General features: G+C 39.7%; 2 protein-coding genes across 2 annotated transcripts in view; one reads left to right on the plus strand and one right to left on the minus strand.

The window, feature by feature from the left end:
* The window catches only part of LOC132404552 (uncharacterized), a 111,415-nt gene extending 89,989 nt beyond the window's left edge, over positions 1-21,426 (plus strand). The window contains exon 3 of the mRNA XM_059988759.1: positions 21,303-21,426. Within this exon, the coding sequence (XP_059844742.1) occupies positions 21,303-21,344 (42 nt within the window). The 3' untranslated portion in view covers positions 21,345-21,426. The remainder of the gene's footprint in view (positions 1-21,302) is intronic.
* Positions 1-22,434, minus strand: part of LOC132404555 (myozenin-2-like) — a 50,677-nt gene extending 28,243 nt beyond the window's left edge. Inside the window, exons 1-3 of the mRNA XM_059988761.1 lie at positions 22,351-22,434; positions 2,239-2,405; positions 177-330 (exon numbers count right to left, since the gene is read on the minus strand). Of these exons, the coding sequence (XP_059844744.1) occupies positions 177-330; positions 2,239-2,405; positions 22,351-22,426 (397 nt within the window). The 5' untranslated portion in view covers positions 22,427-22,434. The remainder of the gene's footprint in view (positions 1-176; positions 331-2,238; positions 2,406-22,350) is intronic.
* Positions 22,435-26,883: the final 4,449 nt, after the last annotated feature.

Here is a 26,883-nt window from a genome sequence, read left to right on the forward strand (position 1 = left end):
AAGGCCTAATAAAAACACAAGATTTTCATTGTTAAAGACATAGATCAGTGTTAAGTTTTCTTCTGCAGCTAGTATTAATGATGACAAATGAAAGAATCTTTAGTTCTTGGGATCACTGAAGTAGTGTTCAAATCTCCAGTATTCGTTGAGTAATTTAACCCTGCAAAGTTTCTTACCTGGAGCAATTGTATCTGGGTTTGGTGGAGTCCTTGGATCAGGAGTATTCGGTGGTGTTTGAGGGATGTTTTGTTGCCCGCTCTGCACTTCATTTGCCATTCCTTTGCTGTTCTCTGCTGCATCATCATTCTGTGTTATTGATGGAATATAGTTCTGGAAAATTTTCAGCAATGTTAGGGTACATTTGTTACCATGCATTCAGTATGAGCTATTTTATTGAACACATATTTTAAACAACATCTTATTTCTTTTCAAAAAAATAATTCAAAGATTTTCCTGCCAACTTTTAGTAAACAAATTTTTGTTTGGTGGATTTAGATGTAAAGAATTTGAGTAAAATATTTTTATTTTCACTGCTTAGTACTTCTCAAAATAGTTACTAAAATTAACAATTGATGTATTGTCTTAATTATATCCATCTTTTGAAAGTTATAATAAAATTAAAAGAAATTTAAATTACTTTTTGAACAACATTGCTACAGACGTGAGAAAAGAGATGGCAGATAATGGAATTTGGAATGAAAATGGAATGTTGGAAGAACTCAGCAGGACAAGTTGTATCTGTATAGGCAAAAGTGCACTATCTTACATCAGGACTGAATGGAAAGAGGGTAGATTATCAGTGTACAGCATTACTGGAGAGGGGTGGGACAAAGGCTGGTATGTGATGATAGGTAGAACTAGATGATGGATGGGTGGTATGATGGGCAAATGGAACCAATGAGAAGGGGAGAGATGGACTGAATGAGAAAGGTGAACAAAGAGAAAAAGAACTTAGAAGGACATATGACTGTGCTATGGAGGAGAACACCAGGGGTGGGTTAACTGAAATTAGAGAGGGGAGGAGATTACACTACTATCAACATGTTCTAAATCCAACAATCTCAGTGTTGTAACTGGAGTCTAGGTGGCTATCAGTTTCTACTTAATGGGGTAAGTGCTACAAGCCCACCAGCCATCTGCAATGGGTCTCACTCATTTCTAGATGAGGTCTTCCTTTGGAAGCTAATGGGTAAATCCCAAATTAGTACAGAGCCTGTCTGATCACAAGTGGCTAGGTGGTCTCCATGAGCAGCTTTGACACTGAATGAGACCGTCCTGTCAGGCTTGCTGATAGTCAAAATTGGCGTGAGGATTGAATGTATGAGAAGGTTTTTATTATTCATAAGTACTCAAAAACACTTAGGTACTCAGAAAATTTGAATCAGATACAAATGTTTGCTTCAAGACTTTTTGCCAACCATTTCTTTTTGATTCATTTCAATGGGACCAGGGTATTTAAACTGGTTAGATTTAGTGGCCATATTTCCCAAACAAGAAGTCCTGGCCTCCCATTTGTGGCTCCACTAGCTGGCATTTCAATTACTTTGAGTCATAGAGTCAGAGAGCTCTGCAGTGCAGAAATAGGGCCCATCTAGTCTATGACTAGTCCCATCGACTTGCACCTGGACCACAACCTTCCATACTAAAATGGAATATAGACATCTGTCTATATACCCATCTACCACTTCCACTGGCAGCTCCTGCAGACTCACAATACGTTCTGAGTGAAGAAGTTGCCCTCAGGTTCCCCTTTAATATTTCACCTTACACCCGTAACCCATGACCTCAAGTTCTAACTCACCCAACCTCAGGAGGAATAAGTCTACTTATATTTATCCTATCTATACCCCTCATAACTTCGTACAGAGTGAATCTGCCAGCTCTTAAACAGAAAGCATGTTCTATAAGACTTTCGTTTTGACACGGTCTATATACAGTTGAGATGTACTTAGGGGTACAGTAGTTTAACTTAGCATGAATTAGTGAGTAGATTTGTCAGAAGATCCAATTAGCTACAGGTTTAAAATGATAGAATAAACAACATTCTGCATTTGCTTCACTAGCAGTATCTGAATAAAACATCACAATCCTTGACCATTACGCCTGACTCGTGAAAGACTAGAATTAAATATATCATGCACAACAGAGTATAGTGAAATATTTAATTAAAACAGAAGTGCTTGATTGTCATTCACCTACTATTAACTAGAAAACTATCGACTTTGGTTAAGAACGTACATTCATCTGTGAATTGGCAGAGTTCTGGAATCCTTCAAAAGTGTATTTTTCAGATCTCCGTTGTCTTTTTTTGAACAATCTGGCCCCTCTGTTGGAAAGGAGGGAAAGCTCTTCCAGCATTATGTCTTTAGGAACGTTGATCTTTTTTCCAAAGTCCATCTCTATCTCTGAAAGATACCACAAACAATCACGAAAATGCAATTTTTCTGTTTTTAATTCCTTCATACATTCTAATATTCTTTTTTCATGATACTTATTGCATATCTATGTCCAATCTTCTATTTCAGTGAAGAAAAACTTAGTAAAGTAATGGAATCCACTATGCTTCATTCACTTAGAGGATTGGTAAGGAGATTATCATTTGGGTTTAAAACCATACAATGACAAATTAACAATGACAGCATTTAATAGTAAACCATATTATTATAGTCAAAGCTGACAGCTTTGTACCAGAAGTGTTATAGGTTTACAAAGCGTTCTCACATAGAATGTTTTCTAATTACCTTATTATGAGACTTATAATAACAGAGGCTTGTTGCTGCACCATCTCGGATCGCAAGACCCTGCAGCGGATAGTGAGGTTAACTGAGAAGATCATTGGGGTCTCTCTTCCCGCCATTACGGACATTTACACCACACGTTGTATCCGCAAAGCAAACAGCATTATGAAGGGCCCCACTCACCCCTCATACAAACTCTTCTCCCTCCTGCCATCTGGGAAAAGGCACCGAAGCATTCGGGCTCTCACGACCAGACTATGTAACAGTTCCTTCCCCCAAGCTATCAGACTCCTCAATACCCAGAGTCTGGACTGACACCAACGTACTGCCCTCCACTGTGCCTATTGTCTTGTTTATTATTTATTGTAATGCCTGCACTGTTTTGTGCACTTTATGCAGTCCTGGGTAGTTCTGTAGTCTAGTGTAGTTTTTTTCTGTGTTGTTTTTACTTAGTTCAGTCCAGTTTTTGTACTGTTGCATGTAGCACCGTGGTCCTGAAAAGCGTCTCATTTTTACTGTGTACTGTACCAGCAGTTAGGGTCAAAGTGACAATAAAAAGTGACTTGACTTGACTTGACTTGCCCCAGATCCCATAATGTAACTTACAAGCCTGTTCACTGATAGAATGCTCAATGCCATATCAGAATAATATAAACAACACGCAGTTTGCATTTGTCAATAACAAAACTGCTGTATGAATGTTTCAGGATTTGTAAATCAGATTTTAATGTAAGTATTTTAATGAACTATAAATTAGAAATTTCAGTAACCTGCTTCCAATGGATGAAAACAAATCTAAGAATTTTCACGTAAAATATAATGAAGGTATGTACGCTGTTAGTATTTGTCTGTTCTACACTCATTACTGACTACTTTATTAGGTATGCCTGCTCATTAATGCAAATATTTCATCAGTCAGTCATGTGGCAGCAACACAATACATAAAAGCATGCAAACATGGTCAAGAGATTCAGTGGTTGTCACAGAATGGGGAGGAAACGTGACTCTAACCGTGCAGTTGGTGCCAGATGGGGTGGTTGGAGTATCTCCTGGCATTTTAATACGCAGCAGTCTCTGGAGTTTACAGAGAATAATGTGAAAAACAAATAAAAAAACATCTAGTGGGTGAAAATGCTCTTTTATCAACAGTGGCTGGCGGGGAATGGCCAGACTGGTTCAAGCTGACAGGAAGGTGACGATAACACAAATAACCACACACTACAACAATGGTGTGCAGAAGAGCATCTCTGAATGCACAAAATGTCAAACCTTGAAGTGGATGGGTGACAGCAGCAGAAGCCCACAACTAGACACTCAGTGGCCACTTTGTTACATACAGGAGGAGCCTAGGTGGCCACTGAAACTAAGATTTGGCTGGAAATTTTATTTTTCTACACCACAGTAACATGATCATCATTTATTTGTACTCATTGGTGAGTAATTTATTTTAAACAGTTGCAATCCATGTGGTGAAAAACACTATTCAACAATCTGTAATATTTTTAATAAAATTTGAGTGAATTTCTGCAACATATTGTGAGTCGGGAATCAGACCACACAACCATTCATTGGAGATCTTCTTCTCTTAGAGACAGACAGGATTTTACTACAATCTAATAATTTCATCAGCACTATTTCTGATACTAGCATTTCAGTTTTATGTCATTAATTAACTGATGTGATTTGTGTTTGTTCCATCTATTTGGATTACTAGTCCAATAACATCATCACTATTCCTGCATGAGAGAATGGAGATGCTAGTATGTGGGAGTCTTGTCCAGATGTTGATGCTACTGGAGGTACCTACTACAACTCCTCAGATCAGCGACAACTTGTGTCCTCCTAAGTGTATTTAATATTTTGGTATTATTTGAGCAATATTGTAAATATATTGTTTGATGAAGCATTCCTGTTTCTTTACATAATTCATTATGGGTTATACGTGAGAAGTAAGCGAATGGTATATGCCATCACGCCACCGTATCATACGTGAGCAACTCACTAAAGTAAAATGAAGTAGATGGGTTTTCCTGGGCTTCCATGTTTTTTCTTTTGATTCATTTCTGGAGTTACAAAACATGACAGTGGTGACAAAATAATTTTAAAATGAAACCAAGACAGTTACCTATTTGTTGAACTGCAGCACATTTTTTCTTCGGAAGGGGGCAGTAATGGTCATATCTTAAAAATTTCAGAAAATGGATAACATTCATGTGTTCATGAACTGTGAATACTGGGTGATAATAATCATAACTTTTAAAAAAGCAGAAATTGCAGGCTGCATCAGAAAGATAGACGCATTCGATTGCACAACAGATAACTGCATGATATATGTTGAACAACTTAAGCAATATTTTGAAATAAATGAAATAGCCAATGAAATGCAAGTGCCAGTGTTACTGAGTGCATTCAGTAGAAAAGCATACAATTTGCTTAGAAGTTTAACTACTCCAACCAAACTAGCTGAAATGAGCTTTGCTGATATTGTGAATGTAACCCAGAGACATTTAAAACTGAAACCATTGTTGATTGCAGAACATTTTAGGTTTCATAAGGGGTATCAAAAGGAAGGGGAGTCCACTTCAGCTTATATAACTGATCTGAAGAAATCGGCTGAACATTGTCAGTTTAATGATAGTCTTTATGATGCAATGAAAGATTGTGTAGTCTGTGGAATCTTAGAAGAAAGCATTTAAAAATGTCTTCTAACTGAAACACAACATACATTTAAAATAATCCTTGACATTGCTGCAAACAGAAACACACGTGAGTTGCAGTCCAGAATGAAAGTAAGAATGAACAAAATTGCACCATCTAAATAGAAACCTGTCTGACCAAATAAATTATGTTACCATTGTGGTACGTGTTCGCATATACCAGACCAATACAGGAGCAAAGTAGGACACAGATAAAATAAATGGACTGCTCAGGGAAGGGAAGAAGATAAAAAGTCAAATTGCAGTTTCAAAAAGAGCACTAATCTGCTTGCTGTTGATGAGAATTGTGAGAGTTACACAGGACTGAGATTTACATTGTGAAAACTAACTGGGACAAGCAATATGGCTTGCACCAGAAGTGAATGGCAAATCAATTAAAATGGTATTGGACACTGGCGCATCTCTTACAGGCATTCCACAAAAATAGTATTTCAAATATCAAAAAAACTGAAGCCTGCAGATATCCAACTAAGAAACTGTACTGGGGAAAAGAAAAATTTTGTGGAAAGTGCATTCATAACAGTAAAATACAACAACCAACAAGGCACTTTGGACTAGTATGTGGTAAGAACAGGGTGGCCAGTATTGTGGGGCTGGGTTTGGCTGAGACAACTACAATTGGACTAGAAATCCATCCACGACTTGCATGCCAAATCCCCTGCAATAGAAAATAACTTGGGAAAGGCACTGGATGACTGACAGCAGTGTTCTAGGATAGGACTGGAAACTCAAATACACCAAGGGTAAAGTAGTGTTAAATTAAAATGTCACACTAAATTTTACAAAAGCCTGGTGGTCCTTATACCATCTGTGATAAAATGCCCACTGAGCTAGATGGCATGGAAGCTGAAGGAGTTCTTTCCAAGGGTGACTGGAGCCTATGGCCAGTGACAGAGGACTCAGTCACCAGGGCTAATAGCCTTCCAGGATTGGTGATGATTTTAAGTTCACCATCAGCCCAGTACAGAATGTAGATCAACACCCTTTGCCAAGGATAGAGCATATCTTTGCAAACCTTTCTGGAGGGAACACTTCAGCAAAGTGGACTTAGCTGAGGCCGACCTACAAATGGAGATGGAAGGAGAGTCTGAATCGCTTCTCAACATAAACACTCACTAAGGGCTTTATTGCCATACAAGGCTTATTATTGGAGTAGCATCTGCACCTGCACTCTGCCAGAAAACTACGGGCCAGGTGATGCAAGGCTGCCCAGGTACTCCGTGTTACCTGGATGACATCATTGTTACAAGTGAGGATGACAAAGAGCATCTCAAGACTGTATTAAAAAGATGAGAAGATTATGGGCTCAGAGCACCATGCAAAATGTTGAATTATTTAAAACAAGCATCATTGACTGTGGTCACACCATTGATGCACAAGAATTTCACAAGTATGCTGAAAAAAATTCAAGCAGTGGTGGGTGCCCCAAGTCCAAAATGATGTGTCATTGTTTTGGTCCTGTTCAGGATCTGTTAATTACAGCAGAAGGCAAGGACAAACCGCAGCTGTAACTTGCCACGTACATGATCTCCCAATACGTCAGAGCGGCATGGAGGGAAATCGTCCACCAACTGGAAATCCCAGGTGCGACCTAACAACAATGAATTACTGTAACAGATTTCTGCCAATCCTGGCTATTGTCCTCTACCCTTTAAACTCATTACTACAGATTGAGAAGAAAAGGCAGTGTGAGATGTCTTTCCAAAAGACAAAGGAAACGGTGACATCAGACACTGTACTCACACATTATGGCCCAAATGGGCTGGTGAAGCTTGTCTGTGACACCCCACCTTATGGTACAGGGGCAGTCATGTCACATGTTTTGAATGATGAAAGTGAACGCTCCACAGCCTTTGCATTACGTTCCCTTACCATTGCCGAGAAATTTATGCATAGATTGGCAGGGAAGCGTAGTTTGTGATGTAAAGCATTTCAACTAGTACCAGCAGCAGCACAAATGCAGAGATTGGCTCGGTTTCTTGGAGAACACAATTACAAGATCAAACTTAAGCAAATTAAGAATCATGGAAATGCTGCTGGATTGTCTGGTTTACAGTTGGGAAAGGAAATACCTGAAAAATTTACAAAAGAGGCTCTCCTCTTGATGTATTCTTCCGAACACAAATTGAAATTCTCCCTTCTATGGCAGACATGGTCCAAAGGGAAATCAAAAAATGTCCCGCATTGTCTCAGGTCTACATGGCTACCCCAAGTGGTTGGAATGTGCAGCAAAGATTATAGTTACCCTATTTTTACAGAGCCAGTTTGCCTTATGTGGGGATTGAGAGGTGTTGTATCGTCCAAGCTATGAGCTAAACTATTGCAGGAGCTATATCTAGGTGTGTTCAAAATTAAACCAGGGCTTTGAAGTTTTTTCTGGTGGCCTGGGATAGATCAGCAAATTGAGCAGCTTGTCATGCACTGTTTGGAATGTCAACACATCCAGAAGATGCCAAGAGCGGTGCCCCTCCATCCCTGGGAATGGCCTGTAATGCCCTGGCAGAGGATTCATGTGAATGTTGGTAGTGGGTACACCTTCAAATTGACCGGAGGTGTTCCCAATACCCTCCACTCCAGACTCGCACTATGTATTAAGGAGCCTCTTTTCCAGGACTGGTGTTTTCAGAACACTAAGTCAGTGACAATGGGCCACAGTTTATTGTAGCAGTTTCAGTCATTCCTGAAAATGAATGGAGTAAGACATATTACTTCTGCACTGTACCACACAGCTACAAATGGCTTGGTAGAAAGGTTTGTCCAGAGTCTAAAGAATTCACTGCGAGCAAAGTCAGCAGAACACACTACACTATACTGAATCAGAAGCTTGCCAATCTTGTCCCTGCATATCGCAATGCAGCACACTCCACAACCAACTCACCAGCTGTGCTGTTCCTGGGTCGTCTCTAGTGCTTATGCTTGGATCTGCTCAAATCCAATCTCAGAAGTATGCAGGACAAACAGCTGAGACAACCTGAGGGCTCCTCAAATAAGGAGGTTCAATGTTTCACTTCTGGACAAGCAGTCCTGGTGAGGGACTGTAGAAATGATAAAAAGTAGGTACTTGGGTTTCCAGAGCTGTCAGAAGCACTTCCTGCAATACCAGAGTCAATTCTTACAACCACCATGGAGGAGACATCAGAACCTGAGACAGCATCATAGCCACAAATCTCACCTGAAAAGCAGTGTAACACCCTCACCCCTTGTCAGGATAGATGTTATCCCACAAGAGTAAAAAATCCCCACAGAAATTAAGTCTCTAGGCCTGAATAACACAACGTAAAATTTACTGTGGTGTGGATGTCTATACAGTAATTGTATTATATAGTATACTGTGTTTGTAAGATAATTAGGGAGGAATACGTTACATATTTGAGTTGAAGTACATTCAATATTCAGATGGTGTTTATGGTCAATAAGAGAGGACTGCAGTGTATTTAATATTTGAGTGATATTGTAAAGATATTGTTTGATTAAGCATTCTTTGTTTATTTACATAATTTATTTTGGACTATATGTAAGGAGGAGGAGGAGACAATAGCGCCTAACGGTGACTCCTTTGCTTGCGTCTTCAGAAACAGCTCTATTTCCATCTTTAATATCTCTATTTTCCCTTTCAGGATTCCTTTGATGACCTTGACCAGGAGTTACACGCTGACTTTGGTTCTTTGTGAGAATGGGACCCGCTCTCAGGGTTTCACGACTAGCTGTTATTTACATGCTGACTTTGGTTCTTTGTGGGAATGGGACCCGCTCTCGGGGTTTCACGATTGGCCGTTATTTAGTATACCAAGGGTACAGCCTAAGAGCTTAGCTCACCTTCAAAGATCTGGGATCTTGCGGCCCTGGAGACGGGCAGTCTGAAGGTTGGTGTATCGTGGGAGATGGAAAATCTTTGGCTGTGTGCCCAAAGACCTAAGATCTTTGGTACAGAGCTTGGAAAAAGCGAAGCAACTGACTTTTAACATTGTAAACCAGTGAGTTGTTTGTTATGTCTCCCCTCTCATGGTGAATTGGAAACATCTCTTTCTCCCTTATTAGGGAGAGAGAGAGAGAGAGAGAGAGAGAGAGAGAGAACCTGCGGTACGTTGAATACTGGGTGAACGAGTGGTCTTGGGAGTACTGCAAGTCTGTGTCTTTGCCGTTGCTTTGCTATACGCTTGAGTGCTCAGTGGTGGGTGCCAAAGCTTTTTTTTTGCTGGTGGGAGGGGGGGATTGTTCCTTTGCTCCTACTCATGTGTGGGAGGGGAAAGCTGGGGAAGGGCTTTGGGGTTCCAACATTTAACTGTCGTTCATTCTTTGGGGCACTCCTCTGTTTTCGTGGATGTTTACAAAGAAAAAGCATTTCAGGATGTACACTGTATATGCTTCTCTGACATTAAATGTACCTTTGAAGCCTTTAAAGTATGTGAATTGCATATGTCATCAGGTCATACGTGAGTGCCTCGCTCGAGTAAAGCAAAGTAGACAAGTCTTCCCAGCTCTCATGTTTCTCTTTCAATCAATTTATGGAGTTACAAAGTATAACAGGAAGCTTAGGTTTATTTGTGTGGTAAAATAATGTAGAGTGTGCTTGGTATCCGCTGGTTGATGCTTCCTTTGTCCTTGGTTGTCCACAGATTATTCCAGAAAGGATGTACATGATGTCAATATTCAGGGTTGTCAGTTAAGAGTTTGCAGTATTCTTGGGTCATCTTTTTTAAGGAACTAAGTGTTGTTCCCGTATCCAGCTACAATACTTGGGAATGGAGTAAACACAGAAAGAGCGAAGTTTCCTGTTGTGAATAGTTGAGCCTCTCTTTTTGAACTTGCAAACTTTTGGATGATGCTGTTTTGGACACTAACATTTGATCTTCTTTTGTAAGAGACTATGCAGGCAAAGATTATTCTTAGTCAAACCAGGTTAGAAAGTTAAGTGAGATGAGTGTTTTTCTAGTTAATTGTAATTTTTATTCACATCAAGGTTGATCTAAGAATTGCTGTGTTTTGTTTCAAGTTGATTAGCATCTGAGTATTCAGTTTTCGCAGTTAGGCAATGTAGATAGCATCTTGGTCTAAACAAAATCCCATGCTTGACCTGTTATGATGAGGTGGTCAACACAGATAAAGCCAAGATCTACAGATAGATTGGTTAGTTATTCACATGAACATTAAAGGTGTGAGTGCTATCAGCTTCCTTCGAATAGATACCTGCTTTTACAAGCAGCAAATTTACCCCCAGAGTCTGGCATATTTCAAATAGAGGATGCATTTAACAGAAAATTTGGCAAGAAAAGGGAGGAATTTTAGAAATGTACTGAGGATAATTTCCTTGCTCAATGCACTTTTGCCCCGAAGATTAAGTAAGGATTATCAGAACTGATTCTGAAGTATGAAGTTGTGAATGTAAAATATTTGGTGAATAGTGGTCAAATGATCATTAAGATTAGATTTTAAAAATAGATAGCAGTATGGAAATATCTAAAGAAAAACTTCCTAAAAGAAGACTGATGACAGTGCTTGGAGAAAAGTCCTGAGCAGGATAACATGGAACCAAATATTGTTAGGTAAAAGTGTAGCGGAATAAATGGTGACCTTAAAAGAGGAGGTATCTCAGATGCATTAAAGTAAATAGACATAGTAGGTAAAACAAAGGAATCAAAGCAAATGCTCCCTAAATAACCAAGGAAATAGAGATAGAATCAAAGAGTCACAGAGAAGTACAGCACAGAAACAGGCCTTTCAGATCATCTAGTCCATGCCAACCCATTTCACCTGTCTACTCCTATCAATTGGGACCATAGCCCTCTGTGCTCCTACCATTCAAGCTTCTCTTAAACGTTGAAATTGAGCTTGCATGCACCAGTTGTGGTGGCAGCTTATTCATGAGTGAAGAAGTTCCCCCTCATGTTTCCTTTAAACTTTTCACATTTCAGCCTTTACACATGATCTCTTCTTGTAGTTCCAACCAACCTCAGTGGAAAAAGCTTGCTTGCCCTTACCCAATCTATACCCCTCAAATTTCATATACCTCTATCAAATCTCCTCTCAGTCTTCTATGTTCCGAGGAATACAGTCCTAACCTATTCAATCTTTCCTTGTAACTCAGGTCCTTCAGTCCTGGTAACATCATTGTAAATTTTCTCTGCAGCCTTTCGACCTTACTTACATCTTTCCTATAGGTAGGTGACCAAATTTGGTCACCTGGCTTTGTTCCAGGGAGGGTGGGATCTGTTCAGAAGGGACGGTTTACACCTGAACTGGAGCGGTACTAACATTCTTGCAGGGAAGTTTGCTAGTGCTTTTTGGTGGGGTTTAAACTAAATTTGCAGGGGGCAGGGATTCAGAATAAGAGAGAGGATAGCGAGATGAAGAATAAAGGACAGGTGGGGACCACACGGTTCCAGAATATTAAGTGTGTAGTAGAGAAAGGTGAGGCGGAACAAGTGATAGGGAGGTCACAAGTACAGAGGGATGGTCTGATGGAACATGCAGTTAAATGTGCAGAAAGAATAGTTAAATTTAGGAAGGACAACAAAATTCTAGGGGCATATAGCCCGATGGGAGTTCGGGGAGCTGGGTTAAGTACAATAGGCAGAGATTCAAACAGAGAGAGGAGAAATGGGCTAAAAATTCTATATCTGAATGCACGAAGTGTCAGAAAAAAGGTGGATGAGCTTGAAGCTCAGGTGCAAATGGGTAACTATGATATTGTTGGGATAACAGAGACATGGCTGCAGGGAGATCAGACCTGGGAAGTGAATGTACAAGGGTATACGTGCTATCGTAGCGACAGAAATGTGGGCAGAGGGGGTGGGGTGGACCTGTTGGTGAGGAATGAGATTCAGTCCTTTGTAAGGGGGGGGACATAGGATCAGGAGAAGTGGAGTCTGTGTGGATAGAATTGAGGAATAGTAAGGGCAAAAGGACCCTAATGGGTGTTGTCTGCAGGCCACCAAACAGTAGCATGGATATTGAATAGGGAGTTAATATTGGCATGTGGCAAAGGTAATGTCACAGTAGTTATGGGGGATTTCAACATGCAGGTGAACTGGGAGAATCAGGTTGGTGCTGTACCCCAGGATAGGGAGTTTGTAGAGTGCCTACGGGATGCATTTTTGGAACAGCTTGTACGAGAGCCAACCAGGGACAAGGCTATTCTGGATTTAGTGTTATGTAATGAACAGGATTTGATAAGCGATCTTGAAGTAAAGGAGCCATTAGGGGGTAGTGATCATAATATGATGTTTTTATCTGCAGTTTGAGAAGGGTAAGGGCAGCTCAGTGTTGCAGTTGAACAAAGGAGACTACGGAGCCATGAGGGAGGAGCTGGCCAAAGTTAACTGGATGGTTATCCTAGCAGAAAAGACAGTGGAACAGCAATGGCAGGTATTCTTGGGAATAATGCACAAGGTGCAAAATCAGTTCATCCCCCAGAGAAGGAAGGATTCAAAGGCGGGGAAAGGGGCCACAGTGGATGACAAAGGAAGTCATTTCTTGCATAGCATTAAAAAAAAGGAAGTATGACAGAGCTAAGGTGAGTGGGAGGACAGATAATTGGGAAATTTTTAACAGAACTTAACTAAAAAGGCAATACGGGGAGAAAAAATGAGGTATGAATGCAAGCTAGCCAGGAATATAAAGGAGGATAGCAAAAGCTTTTTTAGGTATGTGAAGAGAAAGAAGATAGTTAAGAACAATGTTGGGCCCTTGAAGAATGAATTGGGTGAAATTGTTATGGGAACCAGAGAAATGGCAGAAGAACTTAAGAAGTATTTTAGATCTGTCTTCACTAAGGAAGACACAAGCAATCTCCCAGATGTATGGATGGGCCAAGGACATAGGGTAATAGAGGAAATGAAACAGATTGAAATTAGGAAGGAAATGGTGATGAGTAGACTGATGGGACTGAAGGCTGACAAATCCCCAGGTCCAGACAGTCTGCATCCTAGGGTACTAAAGGAGGTGGCCCTGGAAATTGCGGATGTGTTTGTAATCATTTTCCAATGTTCCTTAGATTCAGGATCAGTTCCTGAGGATTGGAGAATGGCTAATGTTATCCCACTTTTTAAGAAAGGAGGGAGGGATAAAACTGAGAACTATCATCCTGTCAGCCTAACATCAGTAGTGGGGAAGATACTAGAGTCCATTATTAAAGATGAAATAGTGGTATATCTAGATAGCAGTGATAGGATTGGGCCAAGCCAGCATGGATTTACCAAGGGTAAATCATGCTTGACTAACCTATTGGAGTTTTTCGAGGATGTAACCAATAAGTTAGACAAGGGAGATCCAGTGGATGTAGTGTACGTCGATTTTCAGAAGGCATTTGCTAAGGTCCCACAGAGGAGATTGGTGGGTAAAATCAAAGCTCATGGCATTGGGGGGAAGACATTGACATGGATAGAAAAATGGTTGGCAGATAGAAAGCAAAGGGTAGCGTTGAATGGGTATTTCTCAGAATGGCAGGTGGTGACTAGTGGGGTACCACAGGGTTCGGTATTGGGACTACAACAGTTTGCAATTTACGTCAGCAAGTTTGCTGATGATACTAAGTTGGGTGGCAGTGTGATATGTGATGAGGATGTTAGGAGAATTCAGGGTGACTTGGATAGGCTGGGTGAGTGGGCAGATACTTGGCAGATGACGTTTAATGTGAATAAGTGTGAGGTTATCCACTTTGGGAGTAAGAACAGGAAGGCTGATTATTATCAGAACAGTGTAAAGTTAGGTAAGGGAGAAATACAAAGAGATCTAGGAGTCCTTGTTCATCAGTCACTAAAGGTGAATGAGCAAGTGCAGCAGGCAGTGAAGAAGGCTAATGGAATGTTGGCCTTTATTACTCAGGGAATTGAGTACAAGAGCAAGGAAATCCTTTTGCATTTGTACAGGGCCCTGGTGAGACCACACCTGGAGTATTGTGTACAGTTTTGGTTTCCAGGGTTAAGGAAGGACATCCTGGCTGTAGAGGAAGTGCAGCATAGATTCACAAGGTTAATTCCTGGGATGTCAGGACTGTCTTACGCAGAGAGGTTAGAGAGACTGGGCTTGAACACGCTGGAATTAAGGAGATTGAGAGGGGATCTGATTGCAACATATAAGATTATTAAAGGATTGGACATGATAGAAGCAGGAAATATGTTCCAGATGTTGGGAGAGTCCAGTACCAGAGGGCATGGTTTGAGAATAAAGGGTAGGTAATTTAGGACAGAGTTAAGGAAAAACTTCTTCTCCCAGAGAGTTGTGGGGTCTGGAATGCACTGCCTCGGAAGGCAGTGGAGGCCAATTCTCTGGATGCTTTCAAGAAGGAGCTAGATAGGTATCTTATGGGTAGGGGAATCAAGGGATATGGGGACAAGGCAGGAACCGGGTATTGATAGTAGATGACCAGCCATGATCTCAAAATGGCGGTGCAGGCTCAAAGGGCTGAATGGTCTACTTCTGCACCTATTGTCTATTGTCTGTTGTCTTAAACTGCACATGAAATTCCAAATTAGGCCTAAACAATGTCTTATACAATTTCAATATAACATGCCATCTCCTTTTTGCAATAATTTGACTTATGAAGGCCAATGTGCCAACAGCTTTCTTTATGACCCTGTCTACCTGTGTCACCACTTTCAATGAATTACGGACCTGTATTCCTAGATCCCTTTGTTCTACCACACTCCTCAGTGCCCTACAGTTCACTGTGTAACACCTATCCTTGTTGGTCCTACCAATGTGCAAAACTTGACACTTGTCTGCAATAATTTGCATCTGCCATTTTTTAACCCATTTTCCCAGCTGATCCAGATCCCTCTGCAACCTTCCTTGCTGTCCACTGCACCCACAATCTTGGTGTCATCCACAAATTTGCTGATCCAGTTAACCACATTTTCATCCAGATCATTGATATAGATGACAAACAACAATGGAGTCAACATTGATTCCTGCAGTTCTCCAGTAGTCACAGGCCTCCAGTCAGAGAGGCAACACTCTACTACCACTGTCTCGCTTCTCCCACAAAACAAATGTCTAATTCAATTTACTATCTCATCCTGAATGCTGAGTGACTGAGCCTTCTTGACCAATCTCCCATGCAGGACCTTGTCCAGTGCCTTGCTAAAGTCCATGTAAGTGAAACACCCTGGTTTCCTTGTCTGTGTAAGTCTGGGGAAGACCATCTCTGGTCCCGGCAAACGTGTGAGATTGAGGCATGCTCCTCCCCCCCCCCCACCGCCAAACACCCTCTTTGTGTGGATGTCATGTAATTCGCTACCCTGTTACAAATTACTGCCACAAAATAACAGAGAGTACACTACATACGATTAAAGAAATTACATATATGAATTTTAACTAAAGGGTTAGTAAAGAATAATGAAAAGAAAAGGGCCTATTCTATTTAAAGAGTCAAATGTGCACAAGTTGCAGCTCATCTCGAACACTCACGCGCTGGGCCCTCGGTCAACGTGAAAGCACGCACCATCTTCTGAAGATTGTTTGCAATCCATCTCAAACGATCGGGTCTTTCACTGGATCGTACGCTACAACCGGTTCTCCCCAGCATCTTCTCTCTTCATCTCCTCTCGAGCAAAAGCCCAAGACCAAACTTATTGTCCCTCACCAAGAAAAAGCCCCTGCTAATTGGATGGCACACATTCCACATCATCCCTTATCTTCAACAATAACCCAAACAGGCTGACAGCAGAAAAATGCAGCTCTTACAGAGCTGCTAAATGAAATACCTACAGCACAACAGTAAAGATGTGAACCAATGCATTACAAAAGGAAAATCCACTATCTTGCCTTCAACAACATTCCTGGTAACTACCTCTAAAAAAACTCCATAAGTTCCATAAGACTTGACCTACATTGCATGAAGCCATGCTGACTGTCCTTAACCAGTCCATGTTTGACCAGATACTTGTATATTCGGTCCTTTAGAATGCCTTCCACAAACCTCCCCACTGCTGTCAGGCTATAACCTCCTGGTTTACTTTTTGCCTTTCTTGAACAGTAAAACAACATTGGCTATCCTTCAGTCCTCCAGTCCTCTGGGACCTCACTTGTCGCTAATTCAATCTCTCCGTCAATGCCCCGACAATTTCTACACTTGCCTCCCACATGTCCAAGGGAACAGCCCGTCAGGCCCTGGGGATTTATCCATAATAATTTGCCTCAGAACAGCAAACATATCCACCCCTGTCATCTGTAAAGGGTCCATGAAGTTGATTCTGCTTTGCCTCACTTTTGTAAATTCAGTAACCATCCCCTGAGTAAATACGGATGCAAAAAAATTGTAAGTTCTCTTCCATCTCTCTTGGCACTCTTGGATTACCATTCCAGAGGACCAATTTTGTCCCCTGCAATCCTTTTGCTCTTAATATATCTGTAGAATATATCAGGATTCTCCTTCACCTTGTCTGCTAGGGCAACCTCGTGCCTTCTTTTAGCTCCTCCCCCGATTACTTTCTTATGTGTTCTTTTGCATTTCTTATACTTTGTAAGTATGTAAGTCTATACCTGCTGTGCATTTCCTTTTTTACAAACTCTGTACTTTCTCTTACCAAGTACACTTTTGCCAGAATACAGGATGTCCCAATCCACACTTGCCAGATCCTTTCTGATGCCATCAGAATTGTCTTTTCTCCAATTTAGAATCTCAGCCTGCAGACCAGTCCTATCTTTTTGCCGATTTCTTAATGACATTGTGATCACTAGATGCAAAGTATTCCTCTACACAAACCTTTATGTACTGATTAAGGAAGTTTTCCTGAATGCATTTGACAAACTCTATTCCATCTAGTCCTTTTACAGTAAGGGAGTCCCGGTCAATATGTGAAAAGTTAAAATCACCTATTATAACAAGCTTGTGTTTTAGTCTGTGATCTCTCTGTAAAATTTGTTCTTCCCTTGGATGGTTGGGTGGTCTGTAATATAGCCCCATTAACATGATGATATGTCTCTTATTTCTCAGTTCCATCCAAAATGCCTCACTAGATGAGTTCTCCAGTCTCTCCTGACTGAACACTGCCATGACATTTTCCTGACTGGTAACACCACCTCTCCTCCTTTACTCACTCCCACTCTGTCACATCTAAAGCAATGGAACCCCGCAATATTGAGCTGCCAGTCCTGCCCATCTCAGTAATGGCTACAACGTCATAATTCCAGGTGTTAATCCATGCCCTGAGCTCATCTGCCTTTCCTACAATACTTCTTGCATTGAAATATACACCTCTCAGGATATTAGTCACACCATACTCAGCCTTTTGGTTCCTGACTTTGTCTGAGGTCTCGGCGACATCTGTGTCCATAATTGCTCCACTAACTGTTCTGGCACTCCGATCCCCATCCTCCTGCAACTCTAGCTTAACCTCCCAGAGCAGCACTAGCAAACCTTCCCATAGGATATTAGTCCCCCTCCAGTTCAGGTGTAAACTGTCTCTTCTGTACAGGTCCCACCTTCCCTAGAAGAAAGCCCAAATGATCCAAAAATCTTATGCCCTCCCTCCTACACCAACTCCTTAGCCATGTGTTGAACTGTATAATCTTCCTATTTCTGGCCTTACTAGCATGTGGCATATGTATCAGTCCTGAGATAACAACCCTGGAGGTTCTGTTTTTCAACTTAGCACCTAGCTCCCAGAACCCTGTCACTCTTCCTCCTTTTGTCATGGACTACATGGAATACGACCTCCGGCCATTCACCCTCCCACTTAAGGAGGCTGAGGATTCGATCTGGGATGTCCCAGACCCTGGCACATGAGAGGCAACATACCATCTGAGATCCTCATTCTCATCCACAGAAACTCTTCTCGGTTTCCCTAACTAACCAATCCTCCATCACTACAGCTCACCTCTACTTCATCCCCCCCACCCACCCACTCTGAGTCATAAAGCCAGACTCAGTGCTAGAGACCTGACCCCTGTGACTTCCCTCTGCTAGGTCATCTCCCCAAACAGTACCCAAAGATGAGTTGAAACATTTGGTATGTAACAATTTCCTGATGAATAACTCGAGTGAGAGCAGGCTGACTATAACAAGTCAAGAGGGGAAATAAATGGAAAATATAAGCAGGCTGTGACAGGAGTTGTGAGAATAATTCAGATAAAGAAGGTAATTTATAAAGAGTCTGGGTCAATAATCTGGTTTCTCTTTCAACAAATGCTGTTTGGCATGCTATGTATTTACAGAATTTGCATTTTATTGAAAAATTCATCTATTTTTAATATATTTTGTAGAAATGCATTTTTATATGACCCTCACAATCAGAAAAATATAAACAATTAAAAGCAAGTTCATAACCATATAACAATTACAACACGGAAACAGGCCATCTTGGCTCTTCCAGTCCGTGCCAAACGCTTACTCTCACATAGTCCCACTGACCTGCACTCAGCCCATAACCCTCCATTCCTTTCCTGTCCATAGACCTATCCAATTTTGCTTTAAATGACAATACCGAACTTGCCTCTACCACTTCTACTGGAAGCTTGTTCCACACAGCTACCACTCTCTGAGTAAAGAAATTCCCCCTCGTGTTACCCTTAAACTTTTGCCCCATAACTCTCAACTCATGTCCTCTTGTTTGAATCTCCCCTATTCTCAATGGAAAAAGCCTATCCATGTCAACTCTGTCTATCTCCCTCATAATTTTAAATACCTCTATCAAGTCCCCCCTCAACCTTCTACTCTCCAAAGAATAAAGACCTAACTTGTTTAACCTTTCCCTATAACTTAGGTGCTGAAACCCAGGTAACATTCTAGTAAATCTTCTCTGTATTCTCTCTATTTTGTTGACATCTTTCCTATAATTCGGTGACCAGAACTGTACACAATACACCAAATTCGGCCTTACCAATGCCTTGTACAATTTTAACATTACATCCCAACTCCTATACTCAATGCTCTGATTTATAAAGGCCAACATACCAAAAGCTTTCTTCACCACCCTATCCACATGAGATTCCACCTTCAGAGAACTATGCACTATTATTCCTAGATCACTCTGTTCTACTGCATTCTTCAGTGCCCTACCATTTACCATGTATGTCCTATTTGGATTATTCCTACCAAAATGTAGCACTTCACACTTATCAGCATTAAATTCCATCTGCCATCATTCAGCCCACTCTTCTAACTGGCCTAAATCTCTCTGCAAGCTTTGAAAACCTACTTCATGATCCACAACGCCACCTACCTTAGTATCATCTGCATACTTACTAATCCAATTTACCACCCCATCATCCAGATCATTAATGTATATGACAAACAACATTGGACCCAGTACAAATCCCTGAGGCACACCACTAGTCACCGGCCTCCAACCTGACAAATAGTTATCCACTACTACTCTCTGGCATCTCCCATCCAGCCACTGTTGAATCCATTTTACTACTTCAATATTAATACCTAACAATTGAACCTTCCTAAATAACCTTCCGTGTGGAACCTTGTCAAAGGCCTTACTGAAGTAAGCATTTCAATTGTTCTTTTTTTGTTCATTGCACAATTTGTAATAACTTTTGAGAAAATAATATGAATATAAATGAAAATTATGTAATTTGTATAATGATTAATTCAACTACAACAGTGGCATTATGCATAAGTGTATGTATAGAGACACACATATCTTGATTTTTTTGGTAAATGAGTGATGTGTGCTGAATTTTCTTGAGTTTATACATTAGAGGAAATAATGAATTCTATATAGATTCTTGGAAATCCAGTTGTAGATAGAGTGAGAGGTGTGTCTTACCAAGAGTATCATTCTTTTTCAAATTTTGTCAACATTTATAATTTTTTGTATATTTTAAACAGAATTATTTTGATAATTGCCCAATATATTTTAAACACTGGTGCTCCACAAGACTGCATCCTCAGCCCCCTAATCTACTCCCTGTATACTCATGACTACACGGCCAGATTCCGCTCCAAATCTACAAGTGTGTAGACGATACCGCTACAATCAAATAGCGATTAGACAAAGTGCAAGAAGACTTAGTCACACAGTGTCACGACAATAACCTTTCCCTCAATGTCAACAAAAGTAAAGTGCTAGTCATTGACTTCAGCAAGGGGGTGGAAGCGGGCTGGCACACATACTCCTGTCTACGTCAATGGTGTTGAGGTTGAGAGGGTTAAACACTGACTTACTGATCCAGCCATGCCCGTATCATGGCCAAGAAAGCCCACCAATACCTCTTCTTCCTCAGGAGGTTAAAGAAATTTGGCATGTCACCACCAACTCTTACCAATGTTTATCTATTCATCCTAGAAAACATTCTGTCTCGGTGCATAATGGCTTTGTATTGAAACTGTTGTTTATGTGACTGCAAGAAACTGCAGAGTTGTGAATGTAGCTCAGCCTGCCCTCAATGGACTCTACCTATACCTCTTGCTGCCTCAGTAAAGCAGCCTGCATAATTAAAAATCATGGCCATCCTAGACATCTCACCTCTCCCATCAGGCAGAAGAAGCAAAAGCTTGAAAGCACATAGCACCAGGCTCAAGGACAGCCTCTATCCTACTTCCATCAGACTGTTGAATCTCCTGAATGATAAGCTGGATTCTCGGCCTCACAATCTATCTCATTATGATCATGTACTTTATTGTTTACCTCCAGTGCACATTTTAGTAGCTCTTACACTTTATTCTGAATTATTATCTTCTGACCTTAGCTTTCTCATGCAATACACTGTAATGATCATGAAAAAGATGACTAATCAGTCCGTGAATAAACAGTAGGCAAGACAAGCTTTTTGTTACATCTTGGCACATGTGACAATAATAAACCTATACCAAAAAGGGAACTTTTGTGTTGTGAACTTCCAACAGCTAGTTCCTAACTGAGATTGTCTAAGCAATTTTTTTGTTTTATCATAGGTCATCAGAAGGCTGTATCTGTCCAAACTGGATTCAAAATAAAACTGCAAACATGTTAAGGCCAAGTTAAGAAGCAACTTTGTTTGGATTTAAACATTGTACACTTGAGAAATCAGATTAGTTGCATCACTCTTTGTCAGAGGACAGAGAAATTTTATTATTGTTTGAACATCATCATGTAGAGCAGAAAGTCTAGAAACTGCCTAACCCAGAAATTTCCCTGTATCTTACGGAAAACTCACGATTAAGGCAAAGACAGAGGAATTTTTGAACTACTCTAAATTTGAAAACAACATACTTTAACTGTTCAAAGTTCAAAGAAAGTTTACTTAATTCTTGACTTTTGATTGTCAAAGCTCTTGCAGCTCAAAGCTTTGAATTGGGTGTTCCATGTGACATCTTTTTGCCTGTTCTCTAGAGAAAAAAAATCTAGCTTCCACTTGCTCCTGTCGTGATTGTGCAGACCAAGGGTCGAAAAGAACACCAAACCTTTGTACTCACTACCTGAATACTGATGAATATTGGTGGTTCAATACACAACTAGATTTTGTATTCACTATGTCACCTTGTTTAAGGATTGGTCAGATTTTGGTTCAGTGTTGTTGGTGACATTAAACTGTACATTAATGACGTGTTTTGGAATGAATGTACATTGATGTGAAATGAGGTAAGCATTCCTATATGACATACACATATAAATATAAACATCTATTATGAGTTCCACCCTTTCCACAAAATAATTGACTTTCATAAAGGAGGTTGTGGCTAATCTAATTCTGAACATAGGTCAGAAGGACGTGTGTTAGGAATGTGCATCAGCTGTCAAAGATCTCAGTACTGAACAACAGCTCCACACAGTTGTTCAAGATAAAAATAACTTTTGAAGGACAGTGGTAAATGACAAAGCTTACTTACCATAGGCAGAAAGATATTGTATTTGTTTTGTTAAAGTATACTCTAGCTAATGTTTGAGATCGGTCTGCAATGCACGATAAAGCACTTCAGTTACTGGTATAATTTTAAAGATAAAATTTCAATAGCACCCTACCTTTCCCTTGGATTTCTTTTACAATGGCTGATGCTTGCTGCTTCAGTTCTTTCGTGAGGGTGCTGTGCGACTGCATAATGTATATTTTACTTTATTGTTGAGAGCTGTAATGATCACGATTCACAAATGAAAAATTGATTTATTAGTTCCACAGTGCCAAAAGTGCTAAATAATTTCAATTAGTAATGCCAACTTACATAATTAAGATTCTCTTAATTACTCAATTTTAAACGTATAGTCTGTAGATTAAAAATGTAAACTCATACAATTTGTGCTTTAACATACAATCACATGATAATTGGAAGTTATTTTAGTTCAGTGTGCAATCAGATATTAGATAATAGTTCTTCACTGGAACGGGTCTGTTACTTATTCCATTCATAATATTTTGTAATGAAATATATCCAAGGGCTTGATGTGCATTTTACCCATAACATAATGCTTTTGAGGAATTCCGTCTTCCTCTTTTGGATCTATTAATTTATAACTTAAAGAATTTCTTGATTTGTTGTTTCTTACATGTAAGCAATTATATGAATATCACAATCTTTATACATTATCAGCCAACCATAGATTTATAATAGAGAAGTCTGATATTGAATATTTTTATTATTTTATGTATTTACAAATTATTAAATAAAAAATTAAACTCTTGCTTTGGCATCTTTTCAAGATACATAACAAAACCTTCTCATGGTCTTCATCATTAAACAATAAACCTCCAAAATATTTCCATGAAGAAATAATATTACCTGTTATAAAATTGCAGATCCTTGATGAAATCTTAAATATAGTTTCCTTCCAACAATTTGCCAGTGAAATGGATTGAGGTATTCTTTTTGCTCAGTAAGTTACAAGTATTTCCAGGATCACATCAGCCGTGGTCTGCACAGCCCCCAATGTAGAGATTAACTGGTCTCAAGGACTGGCATCAACTTTACATCAAACAGCTATATTTAGTGCTAAGCAATTCAGCCACTCCATTCTCTTCAATTAAAATGGTGAAGGTAGAGGGCATTGACAACAGAAATGATCTGGAGCAATATCTAATGCAAATTTTACAAGAATTATATAAAAACAAGATTAAAACAGTCGTTAAAAGGATAACTAAGTAATCAACTCATGTAAACTGGAAGAATACCTAAAACTTAAACAGTGTTCTTTAAATTTTGAATTCAGATTAAAGTATACTGTATACTGTGACAACAAATCAAAAACTATTCTTTTAGACTTAATTTTGTGCTTAGCCTTTTAATTAAACTTCTGATTGATTTTTTAGCAAATTATCATCCAGAATCACCACAGCACTTTTGTTAAAGCCCTCTACAGGATTTCATGGTCTCATTTATTTTGCTTCTTTATAATCATATCAAGGAACTTTAATCAACCAAACCGTATCCTAATTTGTCTTGAAACCCCCTTTACAATCTTGAACTGTCTTCTATTTTCTTAAATTGAAAGCAATGTATCCGAAATGGAATTCATAAAATAATTTATATGGAAGTTATATTCTAGGATCAATTAAGTTAGTTTGTTTTACACTTTTAAAGTGAAAAGTTAAAATTTCTAACCTACTCCTAAAGTAATATTGCCCATCAAATTATGTACTTCATGATTGGAGCAGAAACACCAAAAAAATAAGGAAAACATTAAAAAAATAACAATGTAGATTTTGGGGAGGGTGGGCATTCTGCATCTTCCTTAAATAGTTCAACATATTCTTGCTTCCCAAAGTAAATAGAATGGATGTAACTTTGCAGATTGAAGACATTAGCAGAGCATGAGTGTTGTCCATATATGGAATGAGCTGACAGAGGAAGTGTTTGAGGGAGCTACATTAACACATACCTGGATAAGAAAGGTTTAGATATATGTGGGTCATATAGGGGCAAATGGTACTACTTTCGATGGACACATTGTTTGGCATCAACTAGATGGGCCAAAGGGCCTGTTTCCTTGCTGAATGACCCTATGATTGTCATGAGCTGTAGTAGCCTGGGATAGCAACCTAACAGGTCACAGCAAAAACAGTGGCAGAGTGACAGTGATTGACTCAGGAATGCTGCCATCTGGATAGATACAGTCAATTTGTGCTTCTTGGAGACTCTTTTGGGAGATGAATTATTGTGTTGCCACAACGTCAAAGCCCCTTTGAACAAGAGCATTGTGAATGGGGGAAGCTAAAACGTACACTCAGTGGCTACTTATTAGATACACCTGTGTACCTGCTCATTAATGCAAGTATCCAAACAACCAATCACGTGGCAGCAACACAATGCATAAAAGCATGCAGTTGTAGTCAAGAAATTCAATTCTTGATAAGACTGATCATCAGAATGGAGAAGAAATGGGACTTTGACTGTGGAATGATTGTTGGTGCCAGATGGGGTGGTTTGAGTATCTCAGAGACTGCTGATCTCCTGGATTTTCATACAGAATCTCTAGAGTTTACAGAGAATGATGTGAAAAACAAACAAAAAAGATGAACAGCAGTTCTGTGAGGAAAAAAAACTGCCTTATTCATGAATGAGGTCAGAGTAGAATGGCCAGGTTGATTAAATCTGACAGGAAGACAACAGCAACTCAGATAGCCGCATGTTATAACAGCTTTGTTCAGAAGGGTATCTCGAAATGCACAGCACATCAAACCTTTATGTGAATGGGCTCCAGCAGCAGAAGATGTGTATTTAATATTTGAAGAATATTGTAAAGGTATTGATTGGTTAAGCCTTATTTGTTGTTGACATAATTCATTATGAGTTATACATAAAAGTACATGAATGGTATGCATCTTATACTGCCACGTTATACTGCGCCTCTCTAAAGTACGAACAAAACTAAATGTACACAAGATCTCCATGGCTGTCACATGTTTTTCTTTTAATTAGTTTTATGTTTTGGAGTTACAACACATAACAGTGCTGATGAGGAAGTTTTAAGCAAACATGAGACAATTACCTACCTGTTAAAGTGCACTGAGATGCTTGATTAAAACAAAGTACAGCGAGAAATGGTTGAGTAAAAACAAAGTGCAGCATGTGCTTCTTCAGGAAGACAGAAATGACCAAGTTTTAAAAAAGACAGAAAACGGATGAATTCATGGGTTCATAAACAGAGAAAATTGTGTGATAATCATCATACATTAAAAATGCAAATAGCTGGCTACATCTAACAGTGTTTGATTACAGTAAAGATATCTGGCTGATGTATACTCAGAGAAATGAGCAGTATTTTAAAGGAAATGGAATATCCAAAGAGAAATGAGTGCTAGTTTTGCTGAGTGTAATAGGTTTTAGAGCACACAGTTTGCTTAGAAGTTGGTTCCAAGCCAAACCAGCTGAAATAAGCTTTGCTGATATTGTGAAAGTGATTCAAACTGAAACCACTGTTGATTGCAGAATGCATTAGGTTTCATGAGCATGAACAAAAGTCAGGAGAGTCCATTTCAGCACATGTGGCAGAATTGAAGCAGTTGTTTGACTGTTGTCAGTGCAGTGAGAGATCATTTAGTGCATGGAAGCTTACAAGAAAGCATTCAAAAATGGCTCCTAACTGAAGCACAACTCACATTTAAAAGAGCAGTTGAAATCATTATATCAATGGAATCATCAGCCAGAGATGTAATAGAGTTGCAGTCAGGAATGAAAGTGAGTGCAACCAAAATTGCACCATCTAAACAAAACCCTGCCTGGCCAAACAAATTTTGGTACCATTGTGGCAGGGCCTCACATACACCAAACAATTAAGGTTTCAAGGTAAAGCTTTTAGAAAATGCAACAAAGTAGGACACTTATAAAGAGCCTGTCAGCCACACAAAAATAAATGGACTGCACAGGGAAGAGAAAAAAGATAAAAAAGTAAAGTTGCAGTTTCATAAAAGGCTCTGATCTGCGTAATGCTGATGAAAATCTGGTATTGATGAGACTGACATGGGACTGAGTAGCCTAAAGGTTTACAATGTGAAAACTGACAATATGCAATCAGAATGGCTTACAGCAGAAGTGAAAGGCAAATAGATTAGAATGGAATTGGACACGAGCTCAGCTGTTTCTTTTCCTACATTGTGCTTGTATGTGGCAGCATTGTGGAGCTGAGATAACTACAGCTTGATTGGAGATCCATCCCCAATTTGCATGCCACGTCCCTGTAATAGAATCAACTGAAAGAGAATTAAGGAAGGTACTGGATTATGCTGCAGCAGTGTTCAAGGATGGCATGGGAAGACTTAAATACATCAAGGGTAAAATAATGTTAGAAGAGAATGCCACATCCAAGTTTTACCAAGCCCACACATTTCCTTACACCAGTCATGATGAAGTAGCCAGTGAAATAGATCACATGGAGGCTGAAGGAATTCTTTCCAAGGTTGAGTGGAGCTCATGGGCAATGTCAATAGTCATAGTAGTTAAGAAGAATGGGTCTTTCAGGATCTGTGGTGATTTTAATATCACCATCAACTCAGTGCTGAAAGCAGGTCAATATCCTCTGCCTAGGATAGAGGATTTTTGCAAAACTTTCTTGAGGAAAACACTT

Source organism: Hypanus sabinus, chromosome 14 (assembly GCF_030144855.1).
Source record: "Hypanus sabinus isolate sHypSab1 chromosome 14, sHypSab1.hap1, whole genome shotgun sequence".
NCBI classification, from domain to species: domain Eukaryota; kingdom Metazoa; phylum Chordata; class Chondrichthyes; order Myliobatiformes; family Dasyatidae; genus Hypanus; species Hypanus sabinus.